Source organism: Chrysemys picta, chromosome 9, assembly GCF_011386835.1.
Source record: "Chrysemys picta bellii isolate R12L10 chromosome 9, ASM1138683v2, whole genome shotgun sequence".
Taxonomy (NCBI): Eukaryota; Metazoa; Chordata; order Testudines; family Emydidae; genus Chrysemys; species Chrysemys picta.
In genome coordinates, this window is record NC_088799.1 from 54383118 (window position 1) to 54402876 (window position 19759).

The 19759-nt window shown below is 47.8% G+C and overlaps 2 protein-coding genes across 2 annotated transcripts; both read left to right on the forward strand.

The window, feature by feature from the left end:
• The first annotated feature begins 1405 nt into the window (after window positions 1-1405).
• LOC101935393 (uncharacterized) lies at window positions 1406-12153 on the forward strand. The gene is made up of 3 exons (XM_042853414.2): window positions 1406-1582; window positions 9253-9360; window positions 11031-12153. Exons 1-3 carry the CDS (start codon window positions 1554-1556, stop codon window positions 12151-12153), a joined length of 1260 nt encoding a protein of 419 aa, XP_042709348.2. The 5' UTR covers window positions 1406-1553.
• A 693-nt stretch (window positions 12154-12846) lies between these two features.
• Window positions 12847-17506, forward strand: LOC135973350 (galactose-3-O-sulfotransferase 2-like). Its single transcript, XM_065556234.1, has one exon. The coding sequence runs from the start codon at window positions 12856-12858 to the stop codon at window positions 13681-13683; it is 828 nt and encodes a 275-aa protein (XP_065412306.1). The 5' UTR covers window positions 12847-12855; the 3' UTR covers window positions 13684-17506.
• The last annotated feature ends 2253 nt before the right edge of the window (window positions 17507-19759 follow it).

Genomic DNA, 19759 nt, shown 5'->3' on the forward strand with positions numbered 1-19759 from the left:
ACTTGCTGTCTGGTCGCCCTACATCACAGTAAGAGGCACCATTGTTGATCTTGGCTTACCAAGATACAGATGTATGAAACAGAGCAAGATCTGTTTGTGTCTCAGACGTTAGCATGATATGGCTCAGCCCTGTATACATTCCCTTGTGTTTCTGAGAACTCTTGTAAACAAACATGGGCCTTTGGTGGATTGGGACCAAACTTTATGGACTCTTGAGAATCCCTGAGTGACAAACCCCACAGACTGCTTGCCATGGGAGCGGTCAGCTGCCTCACTGCCCCTGAAATAGCCTGACACCTCCCAGGGATACCCAGGGTTGGGGGGCACCTCACTACCACCTGTCCTTCACAGATCTGTGCCTGATGTGGATCAGCTCCCTGACTCCACCAGCCCCTGGCAGCACAAGCGCTGCCTTCACAGGCCTCGCTCTCTCCATACAGGCTAACACCATGGGCACACACTAACCCCTAAGTCCTCAGACCATCCCTCTGGCCACAAATTGCTTCTGGAAGAGCAATGTGGATGGAGGTTTGTTCCTGTGCAGTGACTCTGGGGCCAAGACTGACCTTACTGCTTAGGTTTAGAACTGCCAGACTGGATGAGACCTGTCATCCAGCTAGTCCAGTACCTTGTCTCTAACAGCAGCTGGTGCTAGACGCTTCAGAGGAAAATGTAAAAAATGCTGTAATCATCTCTTACAGAATAACCTGCACCCAGAGAAAGTTTCCTCCTCAGCCACTAATTGGAGTTTGGCTTATGCTACAACACTCAATGGGCTGCAGAGCTTCTGAGAGGCTGGCTGCAACCTGTCTGCATGTCCCTCAAAGTTCACATGCTGATTCTTCTCTCCTGGACTTTGCTCATCCTTGTAACTCCCTATTCAAATGGCATGGCCAGTGCCTAGCCCTGGAAGCCACTGTGAGTGAGCTTAGGGGCACATGGTAGCAACCACGAAGACTGAACGGCCAGCGATTAGGATGCAGTTATAGAGAGAGACAAGGCCCCAAGCAACCACCCTGGAGATGGAAGAGAAGGGGCATGATCGAACCCTCCCTTGTAAGCACAATTGCAGAGTAATGTAACCGAGATGTCTGAGCAAAGCCAGACAAAACAGTTTCTAGCATGTGCAACCATGGCAGTGAGCAGACCCTACTGCAGAGAGCACCATGAATCTGCATGGCACAGCTACCTCCCCCCCTTTCCACCAGGGTACTCTATGAATTAGATGCACAGAAAGTAAATCGTATACAAGGACACTTGGTGTGAAACAGCCCAACTGTGCAAACAAACCATTGTTTGCCATTTGCTTTTCAGTTGAAAAGGTGCTAACCCAGAGTAGTCCCTGGGTCGCTGGCAGCGAGCCTTCAGGTACAGTGCATGCTTTGGAATGTACGCGCCATGCTCACTGCCTGAGGGAATAGCTGGGAGGGGCTCTTTGGAGCAGCCTCTCAGGAAAAGGCAAAACATATTTGCTTTACACAGTTCCCATCTCAAAGCACTCCACGCAGTTCTCACAATAGGCGTCGGTGCTCTTGTGAACGCCCCAGCACACCATGCTGAAATTCAAAAGGCACCTGATCACGTAAGTGTATTTTATTTTATACCTTTGAAATAAATCCTGTTCCATTTTATTGATGTCAGGACCACCTGTCTCTTGTCTGGTCCACTTGTGTACCTTGGGTGCTATGTAATGACTTGAGCATTGAGTATCATTGGAACTCACAAGGAAGCAGCAGACATGCTCTGAGGAATATTGGGGAAATTCAAACTGATAAGAGCATTGAAGCTTCACTAGGACATGAAGTAGCATTTCTCATCTCTGCTGGCAGGAACAATCGCTCTAAGGAAGCCCTGGGGCTGCAAAGGAGGAATGGCAGCAGTGAGCTCACTGGGGCAAGTCGGGCAGTAGCCTGTATTGCTGCTGCCTGGTTTAAAAAAATTTTTTAAGCACAGATCTCCCTAATCCCAAGTGCATGTTGCCTCCTTCACGTTGGAATTGGAAGGAGACTCACAGCCAGCTGAGGTAGTACTGAGCAAATATGCCTGCTTGCCATACTCATTTCTCTGGCCATACTCATGTTCCCTGTTTTCCAATGGGGTAACAACTAATTCTGTTCCCATTCTACTGGGACCAAGGCTGTTCAACACATTCATAAATGAGTGGGGAAAAGGAGTGAACAGTCAGGTGGCAAAGTTTGCAGATGACACAAAACTACTCAAGATCATTAAGTCCAAAGCTGACTGCAAAGAATTACAAAGGGATCTCACAAAACGGGGTTACTGGGGGGAAAATGACCAATGAAAATCAGTGTTGATAAATGCAAAGCAATGCACACTGGAAAACAATCCCAACTATACATACAAAACGATCGGGTTTAAATTAGCTGTTACCACGCAAGAAAGATCTTGGAGTCATTGTGGATAGTTCTCTGAAAACTTCAGCTCAATATGCAGTGGCAGTCAAAAAAAGCGAACAGAATGTTAATGTCCATTAGGAAAGGGATAGATAATAAGAGTAAATAGCATAATGCCATTATATAAATCCATGGTGGCCTTCCCGCACCTTAAATACTGCATGCAGCTGTGGTCACCACAGCTCAAAAAAGATATATTAGAAATGGAAAAAGTGCAGAGAAATGCAACAAAAAAGAATTAGGGATCTGGAACAGCTTTATATGAAAAGAGATTAAAGACTGGGACTCTTCAGCTTGGAAAATTGATGAAAAAGGGGGGGATATGATAGAGGTCTATAAAATCATGACTGGTGTGGAGAAAATGAATAAGGAAGTACTTTTTACCCCTTCGCATAACACAAGAACCAGGGGTAACCAAATGAAATTAATAGGCAGCAGGTTTTAAAAAAATATAAGGAAGTACTTCTTCACAGAAGGCACAATCAACCTGTAAAACTCATTGCCAGGGGATTTTGTAAAGGTCAAAAGTATAACTGGGTTCAAAAGAGAGTTAGATCAGTTCGTGGAGGATAGGGCCATCAATGGCTATTAGCGAAGATGGTCAGAGATGCAACCCCATGCTCTGGGTGTCCCTAAGCCTCTGACTGCCAGAGGCTGGGACTGTACGGCAGAGGATGGATCGTTCTAATTGCCCAGTTCTGTTCATTCTCTCTGAAGCATCTGGTGCCAGGCACTGTCAGAAGACAGGATACTGCGCTTAATGGACCATTGGTCTGACCCAGTGTGGCCGTTCTTATGAAACAGAGGGTTTGGTTTGGTTTCTAAATGAGATAGGAGGAATGGAAAGGGAGACTGCTGCTTATTATACCAGATACCACTATGCAGTGGTATCTGGTCCTCCCCTCTGTTTATCTCACCTCGTTTAGAATGTTCATTCTTTGAGGCAGGGACAATTTTGCTCTCTGTCTAGCTTCTGGCATGACAGGCTCTGGTCGGGACCCAGAGATGCTACTGCAGTACACAGAATAAGAAGATAAAACTCTGGGTCTTTTACCCCCTCAGAGTCTAGATTCAGATCCACACAATTGATTCACCCAGCCTATTTCGGGGTGAATACACCATCCTGGGGAACCTTTAGCACACCAACATACACAAGAGAAGATTGCATTGCCCCGTTGAAGTCAATGGGAGTTTTGTTATTGTCTTCAATGGGGCCATGATATCAATGAAGGTGTTATGTTCTTCCAAACCTTCAGGGGAGGCAGCCCTGTGTTTGTGATTTGTTGACAAATGAGTGAGAAAGCAGTTTAAACTCTGTTCAAAGCACCCTGGATCATTCCCTGGAGTACAGAATATTTGTCCCCTGTCATTAATTAAATAAGCCTCTGCCACCTAGTCAAACACTTCAATGCAACTTTGGCAAGTTTCTCAATACATCAGTATGAGTCATTGTGGGCTGAAAAGCAGACGCAGCGTCGTGGAATAGACAAGCAGTAGCGTATCAATAAATATTTGCTCATCACATGGTCAATTTAAATTTGTGTATTAACACTTCTGCATTGTTTGATTAATGGGATAGAGCTGGGGAACAAAGTAACTATTTTACCAGGGCAGCAGCTGTCTCCACTCTGAAGGTGAAGGTTTGGACAGGATGAAGTTTAACGAGCATTGTAGGTCAAGTAAAGCAAACTCTCAAGAAAGGAGCTGACAACACCTCCAGGTTATTAACTATTATTATTATTAATTGGCAATGAGATAATAAAATCAGGTATAGGGACTTCTCAAGTTAACTTTTCATTTGAAGAATGCTACTTCTACCAATGTACATAGCCCCCCTCCACAGAACTGCCCTGCCAGAGCTGTGTCTCTCATCCCTGGGTCTGAGAACTGTTCAGACCAGGCTCAAGCAAGAGCGCCTGAGCTCTCATCAATCTGGGCTCTTTGTGTCTCATGCATCACCACCTCTAAGGTTCTGCAAGGCAAATGGGCCCCTCCCTGACACCTGTGCAGCTATCACTTGTCACCACTGGGTTTGCACAAGTATAAATGATTGAGCATAGCAAACAGGTCCATTGCTCATTCCCCAGGACTACAATCCAGCTCACTTAGGGCTTATCTACACTGTCAAGTTTCCGCACAGTAAAGCAGCTTTTTGTGCTCAAACTGCAGCCGTGTACACACTGCCAAGCCACTTTGTGTGCAGAAACTCCTCAGTTGCAGCATGGCAAAAAAACCACCTTGACGAGAGTCGTAAGGCTATTTGCGCAGAGGCTCCAGCACTCTATTGCCAGTGTAGACACTTGATTGCTTTCTGCGCTGTAATTAGCCTCCAGAGCTGTCCCATAATGCCTCAAGTGACCACTCTGCTCATTGTTTTGAACTCGGCTGCCCTGGAGACATGTGCCCCCCCCTTTCAAAGCACTACTCTGACAGCCGTTGTGTGCTGTGCTGATCTGCTCCGGGACACAAAGCAAACCATTAATGTGGAATGCTTGTGCTGTTGAACACAGAGGCAGAGTGTGTGTGTGTGTGTGTGTGTGTGTGTGTGTGTGTGTGTGTGTGTGTGTGTGTGTGTGTGTGTGTGTGTGTGTGTGTGTGAAAAGGAGAGAGTGATTGCTGTGCAGAGAGCCCAGGGAGGGAGGCAGGGGCTGATGTTGGGGGGTTTTCCCCTCCCCCTGCCGCAGGACTTATTGCTTCCTGCCGCTGTCTGAACTTACAAGACAGCATGCTGACACACTCTCTGTTCCCCAAAACATGCTGTCTCTCTCCCCCCTCTATACACACACACACACACACACACTCTCCCTCCCTTCCCCACTTCAGTTGAAAAGCAGCTGGCAATGTAGTAGGATGCCCATGGAACAATGGGGTTGGGAAACCTGCATCATGTGACACTGTGCCTGCCCAGTACTAGATTTACCATGGTGCCACTGGCGCCATGGCACCAGGCCCACGGTCCAAAGGGGCCCCGGCCTGGCCCGCTCTTCTCTGCCCCCTGTCCTCCCCACGTAGGGGCAGAAGCTTGATGCTGCTGGCTCCTGCTGCAGCCAAGCTCCTCCCCCGCCTCTTTTCCCAGCGTGCTACATTTCCTCCTCCCCCACACACACTGCCGATCAGCTGGATCAGCTGCTTGCCGGCAGGAGGGAGGAAGAGGAGCGGAGCCTCAGCACGCTCCCTGCTCAGGGGAGGAGGATGAGAAGAGGCGGGGGCAGGGCCTGGGGGAAGGGGCTGAAATCAGGGCATACCCCCTCCAGCCCCCTGCCATGAGCACCCCCATGAACCCAGTCCACACCCCCAGCCCTCTGCGCACCCTGACCCCTGCACCCCCCACACCCCCCCAGCCCCCTGCCCACCCTGACCCCTGTACCCCCTCACACTCCCCCAGCCCCTTCCCTGACTCCTGCACCCCCACACACACACCCAGCCCCCTGCCCTGACTCCTGCACCCCCCCACACACACACCCAGCCCCTGCCATGACCCCTGAACCCTCTCACACCTCCCCAGCCCCCTGCCCTGACTACTGCACCCCCCACACACATCCCCTTGCACCCCTCACACACACCCAGCCCCCTGCCCTGACTCCTGCACCCCCCCACACACACACCCAGCCCCTGCCATGACCCCTGCACCCTCTCACACCTCCCCAGCCCCCTGCCCTGACTACTGCACCCCCCACACACATCCCCTTGCACCCCTCACACACACCCAGCCCCCTGCCCTGACTTCTGCACCCCCACACACCGCCCCAGCCCCCTGCACCTCCCTCACACACCCTGAGCCCCCTGCCCTGACTCCTGCATCCCCCACACATACCCAGCCCCCCCACACCCTATGCCCTGACTCCTGAACCCCCCCCATCCCCACCCCCATCCTGAGCACCAAATGTGAGCTCCTGCACCCCCCACATTCCCACCTGAACCCCTTGCACCAAACAGGAGATGCCCCAGGTAAGTGCTCCACACCTCAACCTCCTGCCCCAACCCTGAGCCCCCTCCCTCACCCTAGCTCCTGGCCAGATCCTGCACCCCAACTTTTTTTTACAATATTTGGAAAGATCATTAAGTGGTCCGTCGAGACCCTCCGCAATTTTCAAGTGGTCTGTGGAAAAATAAGTTAGACTACAAGAACAATCAAGGTACCTCATTTTATTTTCATTTACTTGCTATTACTTATAGGAGGAGGATGAAGAAAAAAAGAATGAAAAAAATGGGGGTGGGTGGAGATAAGAGAGAATGTTCTTTTTCTTGGCTGGGTCCCAAGGAGGGGCCCCAAAAATGAAGCTGAGCACAGGGCCGGGGGGGCCCACTAACTCTAAATCCATCACTGGCTGTCACGTCACCTGGGCTGGAGATACTGTCAGCTGATTCCCACAGTCTCCAGCCTACCTGGGCAGTACAGCAGACATGGCCCTGCCCATTAACTCCTCTCCACTCCCTAGCCCACCCACCCCTTGCTTCTCACTCTCTCTCCCCCCTGTAGAATATATTCTGTACCTCTCTGCTCCCCGGTTTGAAGGGTGGTTCTCTTTACAAGGACTAGGGCAGGCTGAATTCAGACTTTTTGTTATCCCTGAGCTTCTCTGTTCAGAAGGCACTGGGTAACATCTGAAATTAACATATTTTCTCAAATCCCCTAGATCTGACAGAATGGTTCTATGACAGAAGAATCGGCAGATCTGTGTCACAACTAGGATAAAATGATATTTCCTCTGGGTTGTCTGGTCGCATCCTACAGATATAAAGTGAAAATATGAAACACAACTCACTTTGAAGATAGAGATGAGCTCAACTATTTTGGCAAACTTGAAGTACAGTGGTGAAAGTAACAGTGACTTCCCAGTGCTTTAGCATGAGGTTTTCAATGAATTTCATTAGATGAGTGTGTATTAAAAATGTTCCTTCAAAATGTGGGGGAAGGGGAGGAGGGCAGTTTGGATGGCTACCAGCTGGCTGGGTATGTTTCCCTTTTTAATCAAACTCTAAACAAAGGGCCAGAATGTCCTTGAATAAAATTGGCTACAATATGCTACCCAGGAAATATACTTTATTATAGAGATAGCCTATTTGTAATAATATAGCATCACAAATATATGGTAGCGGCACATATTTAGCATGGCCACCGGTAAGGAGGACGTTCAAGTGTTAGAAAGTCCCCACTACTCACAACTGCATTGGAGGTGTACTGTCAAAAGGTTTCAAATCTGTATTGATCTCATTTCTGAACATTACACATTGCCAGAAATACTTTGAAAAGCTAAACAAAAATAATGCGTTATTCGCACAATACATATGGACTCTATCCTGCCAGGTGCTGATCACTGAGACCCATTCCAGCAAAGGATGTGAGTTGCCTCACTGAAGTCAATGGGACTACTCACATGCTTAAAGTTAAGCACTTTGAAATGCTTTGCCTGAGTAGGTCAAAGTGATCAGTACCTTGGAGGACTGAATCTTATAGAGGTAAATACTGTAGGTCAGATCCTCAGCTGGTGCACAGGGGCATAGCTCCATTGATTTCAAAGGACCTACACTGATTTACACCAGCCAAGCCCCTGGCCCAGCACGCTCAATGCTTCTAAAACAATACCAGACTGGCAGCCCTGGAGACCGTACACAGAACAGGCATAGTGTGTACATTGTTTGGACAAGAATGCAATGTATTTCATACACCATGCACATAACAGAACATGAATTTATTCCCTATTTATTTACAAAAGGGAGATTTTCAAAAAGGCACAAAGGGGAGTCAATGGGAGCTGGCTGCCTAACTCACCTTAATTTCTTTGAAAATATCCTCCTCAATTGTTATCTGTGCCGGCCCAGGGTACTGCATCTCTAGTCACTGCGGTAATCTGTCATTTCTGGCAACAGTGGCAAAGAAGAGCATGATGTGGAGGATGTCCAAGTAGAATGGGTCAGATTTTCAAAAGTCAGTGGGACTTGTGCACCTCAGTCATGTAGGTGCTTTTCAAAAATCATACCCCATATCCATAAACTTCTATGGAAACCCTCATATCTTGCATAGCACTTCAGAACTGATTGGCTTACATAGGTGAAAGTGGTGCACAAAATGGTGTATCAATATGGTGTAACATACATATTTTCTAATGATACATAAAATTGGATATTGATGAAGAGTCCTGGCATAAAGGACTTATTCTGTGGCCAGTTGTACAGTGGGATAGCTACCACAATGCACTGCTGTCTTTGCCATTGCGAGAGCTGCTAATGCGGATGTGCTCCAGTGCCACAAGGAGCACGGTGTAGACATGCAACAGTGGATTAATTCCAGCATTTTAATGAAAGTGGTATAACTTGTGGCACAGAAACTTGTTTCTTAGCTGTGTTTGCTCTGGGCCGCTAGCAAGAATTAACAGTAGGGAAAGCCTGTTTCTGTTGCTAAAATCATTGGCTCTACTTTGAATACACACAGGGAACACGACTGAGTGAGAAGGTGATTTCATGAAGTCACTTTCCAGAGCAAAATCTCATGGTTAGAGGCAAATGGAAGAGCCTGGCAAATAGGATTTCTAGCTTTTATCAGTATTTACTTTTCAATTAGCTAAAAATGTCCCACAGCTGGAAGTTCCCACCGGTCTGCTACAAGCTACAAGATTTATTGGCCATGGCTGACTCTGTGCCCCTTCCATTATACCACAGGGACCCTTGTAAAAAGTGTGACCTGCTGTTTAAAAAGAGGAACACAAAGGTATCTCTTTGATCCTTATTCCCCACTGCCTTGCACCTTGCGCTGTCATTTTTACAGCTGGGCATGTATTATAAAACACTATCAAGCTAGAATGACTATATTAAACCTGGTGCGTGTGTTTCCCTTCAGGAAATTGAAACTGACACACAGTCACCTAGGACGACTCTGGATTTCCCTCACCCTCGTCACCATCCTGTGTGTTACTCTTCAAATTGTGGGGAATCTGCAACCTACCCGGTAAGTTCCACATAGGATGGAGAATATTTCACCTTAGAACTCCCAAGAGTCAGACTGAGAACAGGAGTTGGCCAAATGCTGCCAACCCCCACACACCAAAACCAAAATATGTTTTCTGTTCTGGGTTGTTCCAATTTTCAACCAGATTTACTTCAGGTGTGTCTGTGCCCCCTTCAGGTGTGTCTGTGCCCCTTTCCAAGAATAGCTCAATAATGACTCAGGAATATTTGGCAAAATTGTGACTCTTAACCAAATATTGCAGAGCATTTGCAGAAAGTGAATCTTTTTTTGCGATCCCAAGCATTGCTGGAAACCTGATCTTATGAGGCCTCTATCCAACCAGGGAACAGAAATATGCGATTTTAGCTATGTGTCCTGTGGAAACTACTTGAATCTCAAATATCAGACACTTGCAACAAACCACCTGTAAACAAGCTACAGACTGAGAATTTCACATACATTTGGGGAAATCATGATTTATGGAGGCAATTTCCAAACAAAATAAAATTAATTGAATGATTTATTCACCCAGCTCTGCTGTCAGCTTGTACATTTGGATTCACCCCCCAGCATCCTAGAGACAGCCAGTTGCAGCTTACCAGTATCATCATATCCACAGTGCCCAACTCTAGCAACTCACAATCAGTTTCTAGAAACAGCAAGATTCTTCATACCACAGCCAACTAGCAATTCCCTACTCATCACCAGGTTACGACAGGAGCCAGGCACCATAACACCTGGATCTTCAGACTGAGCCTAGAAGGCAGATCTTGCATGATAGTAATAGATCTGCACACTTATTTCATAGTTGTCATAGATTTCAAGGCCAAAAGGGACCCTTTGATCATAGTGTGACCTTTATAACATAGGCTGTTACATTTCACCCAGTTACCCCTGTGCTAAGTGCAATCACTTGGGTTGGACTAAATCATTTGCATCCTCAGGAGACAAACATACGTGCCACAGGCAGAGAATGGGAGAAACCAAGGAGCCACTCAAGCCCTTGGCAATCGTTAGCACTCTACCTAATATCCAGGTTGAGGTCACCTGGAGACTTGGAAGGTTAGGGAATCTGGGGAGGCTGGACTGGATTAGGTGGCCTGTTGGAGGGTTTGGCAGCTGGAATCAGATTGGCAAGCTGTGTGTTGAGGGACAGTTAGGTAGGTGGGAGCTTGTCAGCATGCATAGGACACGTCAACAGCTGAAGGCGGGGAAGGTGATGTGCATGTGGGTTTCCCATCAGAGATGGGCTTCAGCTGGACTAAGAGAGACAGGGATCTGGTGAGGACTAATGGGAAGATCCACTGGTGGGAAGTCAACCTGTGGAACTCCTTGCCAGAGGATGTTGTGAAGACCAAGACTGTAATAGGGTTAAAAAAAGAACTAGATAAATTCATGGAGGATAAGGTCCATCAATGGCTATTAGCCAAGACGGGCAGGGATGATGTCCCTAGCCTCTGTTTGCCAGAGGCTGGGAATGGACGACAGGGAATGGATCACTTGATGATTACCTGTTCTGTTCATTCCCACTGAGGCACCTGGCATTGGTCACTGTCAGAAGACAAGATACTGGGCTCGATGAATCTTTGGTCTGACCCAGTATGGCAGTTCTTCTGTTCTTAAGATCACCCACGATGTTCTAAGGTGGTCTAACATTCTCCCTCTTACAGCAACTGCAGGTGTGACCAGAAACTCAAGCAACTTGTCCTCCAGCAAACCACTGGCCATGAGAACTTGTTCCAGCAGGAGAAGGGGACAAGCTCTGGCCACCAATTTCCTGAACCTTTGGAAAGTGGCATCCCACAAAACAGGCAGAAAAAAGTCATGGCCAAGCCCAGGTCTGCTGAAAACATTCTGCACATCACAGAACTGGTCCAGACGTTCAGCCAGACCCAGGCCAGCACCTTGGACAGCCAAGACGGGGTCTGGAAGAATAGTCATGGAGAAGACAGCGAGGATGTGTGGATCCTTCACACAACCAAGAGACTGAAATCCCAGCCCCAGGTATCTGAAAGGGCACTCAAAAGGGATCATATGGATAGAACTGTGACCCCACCTCCGAGCAGGAAGCCCATGACTAAGGCCGCAGATCCCTTCAACAAGAATCCAGAATCTACAGCAGAGATCATTGCCAAGGAGCAAACTTCAAGGTCACCATTTGGGAAGGTTGCAGGGTCATTCCAGAGCCAGGCAGAAGCCACAGGCTCCCCCAGCCACAGGAGGGGCAGCTCTTCCACACCTGCTACAACAGCTGCCCCAGCACCAGATTGGGTCACAAAGGCAGAGAAGCGAAATGAGGCGGCATCATGGAGCACGGACAGAGAGTCGCTTCAGAGCAAAACCACAATTCCCAGGGCTGGAGGAGCAGGAGATGCACTTGCCCACAGCCTGCCAGCTATATCCAACTCTTCTCACACAGCAGCCTGCAAGCCCAAGACCCATGTGGTGTTCCTGAAGGTGCACAAGAGCGCCAGCAGCACCGTCATGAACATCCTGTTCCGCTTTGGTGAGACACACAACCTCAACTTCGCCCTTCCCATCAACGGTGCCAGCCAGCTGGGCTACCCATACTACTTCCTGGCACAGTCTGTGGAGGGATTCACCACAGGCAATACTTCAGAGTTTAACATCATGTGCCACCACATGAGGTTCCAGCAGGTACAGGTAAGGGATGGAGCTTCAAGGCATCAGAAGGGCAATGGGTGGGAGGAAGAGCAGCAGGATAGCAGTGAAATGGCCAGGACACCCCTCTGGGCCAATGAGCAGGACTTCTCAAAAGGGAAGCTACAGTGATATTTCATTGCTCACTGCTATCCAGCATCAGCAATGTCTCGCACCAGATCTAACCCAGAAGCTGGAGACACTGCATCCTAGATGTTGAGCCAGTGTCCACAAGCCTGACACCACCATCGTGTTGCTACTGAGGGATGATAGGCTCAGGTGATGGACAGATTTGGCTCCTGGCATGTACCGTGGGTCAGTGGCTAAGTCAGGTAGTGGTTGGGATTTATGGATGCCATTTGGAGAAGAGTGTCCAATCCACCAGCACAGCTGGAACCGGAGCTAAGTAGGCATGGAAAGCAAACCACCCTTTGCCCCCTAGAGGTGACCCTTCCACTCCAGATCAAGGCACGCTGGGAGAGCAGTGGGGGGAGCTTCCATTGCTGCTGCCCATTTTGTATCTGCTCTGTGGCTAAATACAGAACTCCAGGCTCCAGCACTGGCCCTGGGGTCCCTTTCACAAGCACTGCACTGATCCTGGGCATCTGGGCATATCCCTATTAAACACCCATCCCACAGCCCGTAAAGCCCCTTCCAAAGCAGCTGGTGGGTAGGTCTTGCTACTCTGCCCACACTCTCTAACTCCCCAGTGAATTCAACTGACGTGTTAACCCGAGTCCTGTGGAAAGGACACCTGGATATATTAGACTGGCAGAGAAGGCTTCCTTCACTCTATTCACCCCTTTCCCCTCACCCCTCCAGGTGCAGAGAGTGATGCCAAGCTCCACCTTCTACTTCTCCATCCTGCGGAACCCCATCCACCTCATGGAGTCTTCATTCACCTACTACAAAGGCAGCTCCCCCTTCTCCCATGCCCAGAGCCTGGAGGAGTTTCTCAGCCAGCCAGCCAGGTTTTATAACGCTTCAGCCCCCGACAGCCACTATGCCAAGAACCTCATGGCTTTCGACTTCGGCTTCAACCACAACGGCAATTTCTCTGCCAAGCACATGCAGCTGATGCTGCGGTACATCGAGGAGGCCTTCGACCTTCTCCTCCTCTCCGAGTACTTCGACGAGTCCATGGTGCTGCTGAAGGAAGCACTGTGCTGGGACCTGGACAGCATTGTGTCCTTCCCACTCAACAGCAGGGAGAGAAGCACCAGGTCACCCCTTTCAGAGAGCACGGCAGAGAAGATAAAGAGCTGGAACAAGCTTGACTGGGCAATCTACAGACACTTCAACAGGACCTTCTGGCAGAGGATTGACTGGAGCATGGGCCAGGAGCGCATGCAGCAGGAAGTGAGGGTTCTGCGGGAAAGGCGGGAGCAACTGGCCAAGACCTGCCTTCAAGGGGGGGGCAGTGTAGGCCCCCACAAGCTCAGGGACAAGTCACTGGCACCGCTGCAGTATGGCAAGGCCACAATTCAAGGCTATAATCTGAAGCCAGGGCTGGACGAGGTGATGGGGCAGCTGTGTCGACGCATGGTGACACCTGAGCTGCAGTACAGCAGATTCCTGTACAGGAGACAGTTCCCTGAGAAGGCCCAGCGGATCTACAAACCAGCTCATCCACCCAGGATACACAACAGGACAATGGGCTGAGAAAGTAAAAGCACAACGGCCTGCCCCAAACATGTGCCCCTGCTCCCGGTCTCCCCCTGAAACCCCCGTTGGTGGGCAGAACATAATGCAATTCAGCCAGCAGAACCTCATGGAGCCACACCAGAGAGGGTCTCTATCTCCATCCATATCTGTATTGCTGGTGAGGCAGGGGAGAAGGTAAAACCAGGCCCATCTACATCAGGCTGAGGTGAAGCTGACAGGTTGCCAACCCGGATGCAGCTGCTTTGCAGCCTCAGAGCCATTTCAGTTAAACTGTTCAAATTCTAGTAGGTAAAAAAAGTGTAGATCTGGAGCAGACGTTATATTCTGTGGAGTTTGGGGTCACACAGAGCAGCAAGGCCTCAGGAGAGAGCAAGATAACAGATCTTTGGCTCTGGAGCACACTCTGTGTATTAATTACTTGTATTGTCGTAGCTCCTAGGAACCCCAGCCAGGGACCAGGGCCACCACTGTGCTGGGTGCTGTACAAACTCTGAACAAAAAAGCATCAGATGAGACAACTGGTGGACACTGTGACTGGTTGGACCCCCTTCTGGGGTGCCATCTGATGTACTGAGATTTCACTGAGCCTTTCTTGCTCAACCAGCCAGGGTTCCCTCTCCTAGCTTTGCTAAATTAGGCTCTCTGGCCTTCTGCAGGTAGGGAGACACCCCACTGCAGTCACAGACTGAAGTCAGCTCTGTATGAGAGGACTCCCCCAGCACTCACATGCACACTCCTTTTGGGAGATAAACCCAAAATAATACTGTCTTGCACTGTATAGAAAAATCTGCGCAGCGCAAGCTCATAAAAATCCGCAATGTGAAGAGAGATGTGCATGACTTCTTGCTGCTCCCCCAGTGAGAAGACTGTTCCAGCTGATGGCTGCAAGCCTGTCACAGACATATCAGGAATAGATCCTGCTCTAGGGAGCATAGAGGTTTGTGTCTTGGAGGGAATCCCAGAGAAGGGTGTTGGAACCTTAGAATCCACAGAGGAGATGGGTGAGGGTTCCATTGGGGAAGCTGAGAGGGAGATGTATTCCTGGTTTTCTTTTTGTAACTTTAAAGTTTTGCCCAGAGGGAAATCCTCTGCGTTTTGAATCTGACTGCCCTGTGAGATTATCTTCCATTCTAATTTTACAGAGGTGCTTCTTTTAACTTTTTTCTTTCTAATAAAGTTCTGTTTTTTTAAAATCTGATTGGGTTTTTTTAGTAGTCTAAAAAAACCCAAGGCTGGTTTGTGCTCATCTTGTTTATTCTCAAGCCTCCACAGGAAAGGAGGTGTAGGGTTGGGGGAATCTTAGGGGAAAGTAGGAACTCCAAGTGGTCCTTTCCCTGAGTTTTGTCTAATCACTTGGTGGTGGCAGCGTTACCTAATCCAAGGTACAAGGTAGAGTTTGTGCCTTGGGGAGTTTTTAACCTAAGCTGGTAGAAATAAGCTTAGGGGGTCTTTCATGCGGGTCCCCCCGTCTGTACCCTAGAATTCAAAGTGGGGAGGGAACCCTGACATCCCTTATCTAGGACACTGGGTTGGGAGGGGGTGAATATCCCCCGACTCTCTCGAGGTGGAGCCATTGTCAAGTGGCCTGTGCCCCAAACTAAAAGGCACGTCCAATCCTTCATAGGCTTGGCAAACTATTACAGGAGGTTTGTGTGTGTGGGTGTTTAACAACATTGTATCCCCAATCACGGACTTGTGTAAAAAGCACCAACCTACTAAGGTTATTTGGTCAGAGGCTTGCCAGAAGGGTTTTGATAACGAAAAAGGTGCTCTGGTCTGCAGAGCCTGTGCTGACTATCCCTGACTTTGATAAGACTTTTGAATTGTGCCCTGATGCATCTGACACTGGATTGGGTGCTGTACTGATGCAAACAGGGGAGGACAACAAGAAGCACCCTATTGCCTTCCTAAGCAAAATGCTGTCCCTTACTGAACAGAATTACTCTGTCATAGAGAAGGAGTGCTATGCCATAGTGTGGGCTGTTAAACAAATGAGGCTTTACCTCTTTAATAGGAGGTTCAAGATTGTAATGGACTATTCACTCTTAATATGGCTGAACAGAACCAAGGGCAAAAACTCCAAATTGCTATGCTGGAGCCTAGTCCTGCAGGAATTTGACATGGAGATTGTGCACATTAAAGGGAAGGAGACTATGGTAGCAGATTCCCTGTCTAGAAAAGAGGAAGCTGGGCACACTGCCTCCGCATTGGTCTGTGACCAATCCTCTGGCAGTAATCTAAGGGGACAGGTGTGACATTAAACCCCATATTCTTCATGGAAATATGGTTATAATATGAATATGGTACAACTAAGATATACTTTATGCAAAATGGCTCATGTAAGGTATCAGTCTTCTCACTGACAGGTAATACACTCATCCCACCACCACCACCCCCCTTGAGGGGCCTACACAATACTCCTCTATGCTGCAAGTTAGCACACCAACCTTTCTGGCCTTGTGGAAAAAATTGTTCCCCCCCCCAACATGTCCACTGGGATGTCCTCTAGCATCCCCACAAGTCAATTGCCTTCCAAACCTTTCCACTCCACACAAACCTTCGCAAGTGGTACTGGGAACCTTTCCGGCCCCACCCCCTTAATCCTGGCCAGGTGACCCAGTAAAATACTAGCCTCTGGAACCACACTTGGTCAAACCACAGAGTGCTGGGCCCCCATGTCTCTCCAGCCCAGACACTCTGTGCCATCAATTTTGACAACCTTAATGTGTTCCTTGTCTGGTTCACCAGGCCCAGTGTCCACCAAGCAGGTGTGATAAGTTATGGGGGTACCCTCCACTGCCTCAGGGCTGAGGACAACTGAGCCAACATAGGACAGGGGAATACTTCAGATGTTCTGTAGAATTATAGTGGAAGCACCTTCTAAGGTCTCCTGTTTTTAGGGCGGTTTGGGATGGGTATGGGAGGTAGGAATCTGGGAGGGTGAGTGCCCCACCTCCTGGCCACCCTTCCTCTTCCCAGGGTAAAGAGGTGACCTGGCTTCCCACCAAACTTAAGCCTCTCTGCCTGGGACTTATTCCTAACAGGCGCTTAGGATTGTTCATACTTATCTGCAAAAGCTGCAAGTTCATCAACCGTTTCTACCTTTTTATCCCATAAACATGGTTTTACATCATCACTAGACATAGTCAGGAACTGTTCCTGAGCAACCAAATCATACATTCCTTCAAAGTTTGTTACACCAAGCTTAAGCCACAAGATTGGAATCCCAGTGTTGACTGGTCAACCCTGAATATGATATTGGACATTGGACTATAACCTATGAACTAAATTCTAAAACTCTTTGCCACTATAAAGCTCATCATCTCTCCTATATATCTCAACCTCAAGAATTGAACTCATGTCTGTATGTATATTGATCTTTTAACCATTCTCTTTTTAAATAAATTTTAATTTAGTTAATAAGAATTGGCCGTATGCTTGTATTTGGGTAAGATCTGGAATTGTCAATAACCTGGGAGGTAATGTGTCTGATCCTTTGGAATTAGTAGAACCTGTTCTTTATATGATGAAATATGATTTTCAGAAATCTTCATCATATTTGACTTGGGTACCTGGATGGAGGCCTGAGGCTGGGTTGCTTTAAGGGAACTGGGTTGTTTTTGGGCAACCAGTGAGGTAATAAAGAAGCTGTTTTATGCTGGCTTGGTAAATGTAAGTATTGAATTATCCATCGGCTTTGGTGTTTGTCTGCCCCATTCTTTACAGTTCACCCTAATTGCGTAACCTCAGCTGGTCCCCACTGGAACCCCAGTCACAGAGACAGCCTGACAGTGGAGCACAAGGCAATAGTGAGACAACACTGCTGTGGACTTTGGACTGCAGTACTCTGCTTTTGCAATGATCCTGTTGAACACAGCTTGTGATTCTGCACCAGGCACGTTGCTTGGCATGAAAAAGGCACAAGTCTCTGTGTGAATCCACCACGGCGGTTCTGATTCAAAAGCCCACAATTGGTTTTGATCCTAAGGTCAGACATTTGCTGTGTGAATAATTAAAGACAAATCATCACAGTAACATATGGACAGCAGCTGCTGTTTCGGCTTCTCCAGCCACCACTCCCAAAGGGGCTGTCTTCATTCTCCGATGACAGCTGCTATTTTACTGGTACTCCCACCCAACAAGAAGCAGCTTCTGAGGAAGCTGTTGGCAATGCAGCTCAGTGCAGCCAACAGACAGGATATTTTCAAAGCTGTAATCGAGATCTGGTAATTTTTTAAAAAACAAACATGATTCACCAACAAAATCTCCTGCCTGTTGGCTGCTTCTGACACTGTAAGCTACATCTCCCCTTGTAAGTATTCTCACACTTCTTATCAAACTGTCTGTACTGGGCTAGCTTGATTATCACTTCAAAAGTTTTTTTTTCTCTTACTTAATTGGCTTCTCAGAATTGGTAAGACAACTCCCACCTGTTTATGCTCTCTGTATGTGTGTATATATATCTCCTCAATATTTATTCCACTCTATATGCATCCGAAGAAGTGGGCTGTAGTCCACGAAAGCTTATGCTCTAATAAATTTGTTAGTCTCTAAGGTGCCACAAGTACTCCTGTTCTTTTTGCGGATACAGACTAACACGGCTGCTATTCTGAAATCTCCCACATTGCAAACCGGGGCATCAGTGTCAAAACAGCAGCTTCTTGTTTGGCTGGTTTTTAAAAATCCTTGACTGAATTTTTTTGCAGTATGTTAGTTTTCCTGTGTAGCAGTTTCCCTGACAGCCCCACAGAGTTGGACACATCACTTTGAGAACCATGCTCTGAAAAAGCTCAAACACACTCTTCACACCTGAGGCTGCCTCAAGCTGTTCAGCTTGATTTCCAAAACAACGAGGTTCAGAAAAGTTGGCCAAGGATCTGAACTTCTTGAGTTAGCCTCTAAAATCAATGCCTGCAGAGTTAGTACAAGTGCATTGACACAGGGCAAGTGACTCTGCCATGTGACTGCTAAGTTACATGGATATGCAGGTAAAAAATATAAATTATTCAATAGCTGCATTGTGAACAGTCTCTATTGCTGTACACACCAGAACACTACTGGAGTGGAGTGTTCCTATAACCTCCCTTTTCCTTTACAAAGGAGAAATAAAACAATTAACTTCCTCCATTGTTCCTACCCTTTCCCCTGCCCATAACAGAAAGTAGGGTGAGCAAAGCTATTGGGCTAAGATAAAATAAAAACTGGTCCAAACTGCAAACCATTTATTTTCATTACAAACTTCTTGGAACTTTGTGGTTTCCCATCTTGGCCTGAAGCATTTCAACTGCCCCCAAAGTATACTATTTTCGTGGCTCAGACAAAATCAGAAAGGACTGGAATCTCCCAAGAAGGCCCAGTCTCAAGCTTTTCAGTTTGATTTCCAAACCAATGAGGTTCAGAAAAGTTTGGACGGGGAGCTAAACTTCTCGAGTTTTCATTTGCCAAAGAGAGCGTACAGAGGTTTGGAGGGGTGTCCAAGGGGGCCCTGTCTCCAGTAGAGGACTCTTGACTTTAACAAGTATAAAAACCTGAACAGCAGTTCCCTGCTTCCCTTGCCTGTAAGAGACTCTGTAGCTCACATATTCCAATCATATTTGTACATATGCTGGCACCTGACTGTTTGCTATTGTGCTCTGCTTTTCGTTTGTTCCATAGTTTCCTGGTCATCGCTAGCTCCACTGAAGTCTGACTGTTTAAGCACGTGGGAAATACAACTGCACTGGGCACATCACCAGTTTCTGTGGTTGGAACATAGTTTGGGCCAGAGATTTAGTACCCTGATCATGCTTCCTATCAGATAGTGCTGCACTCTTCCTGCTAACAAACAGATCCTCGTTGGGGATCATTACCGACAAGGATGGACATCAGTGCACATCGCTGAGTTTGTCACAGTTACTGTTTGTTCAAGAGAAACCCAGGGCTGGGCCAAAAGAGGTGCTAAAGGGCAGGACTACAGTGTGGGGAGAGGGGGAAATCTGCCTGGATCCAGGCTACACTGCCCCTGAGCGCCATGAATTCCCTCACTTTTAAAAGCACTCCATGCACTCACAAGAGTGGCCCAAGTTTCACACAA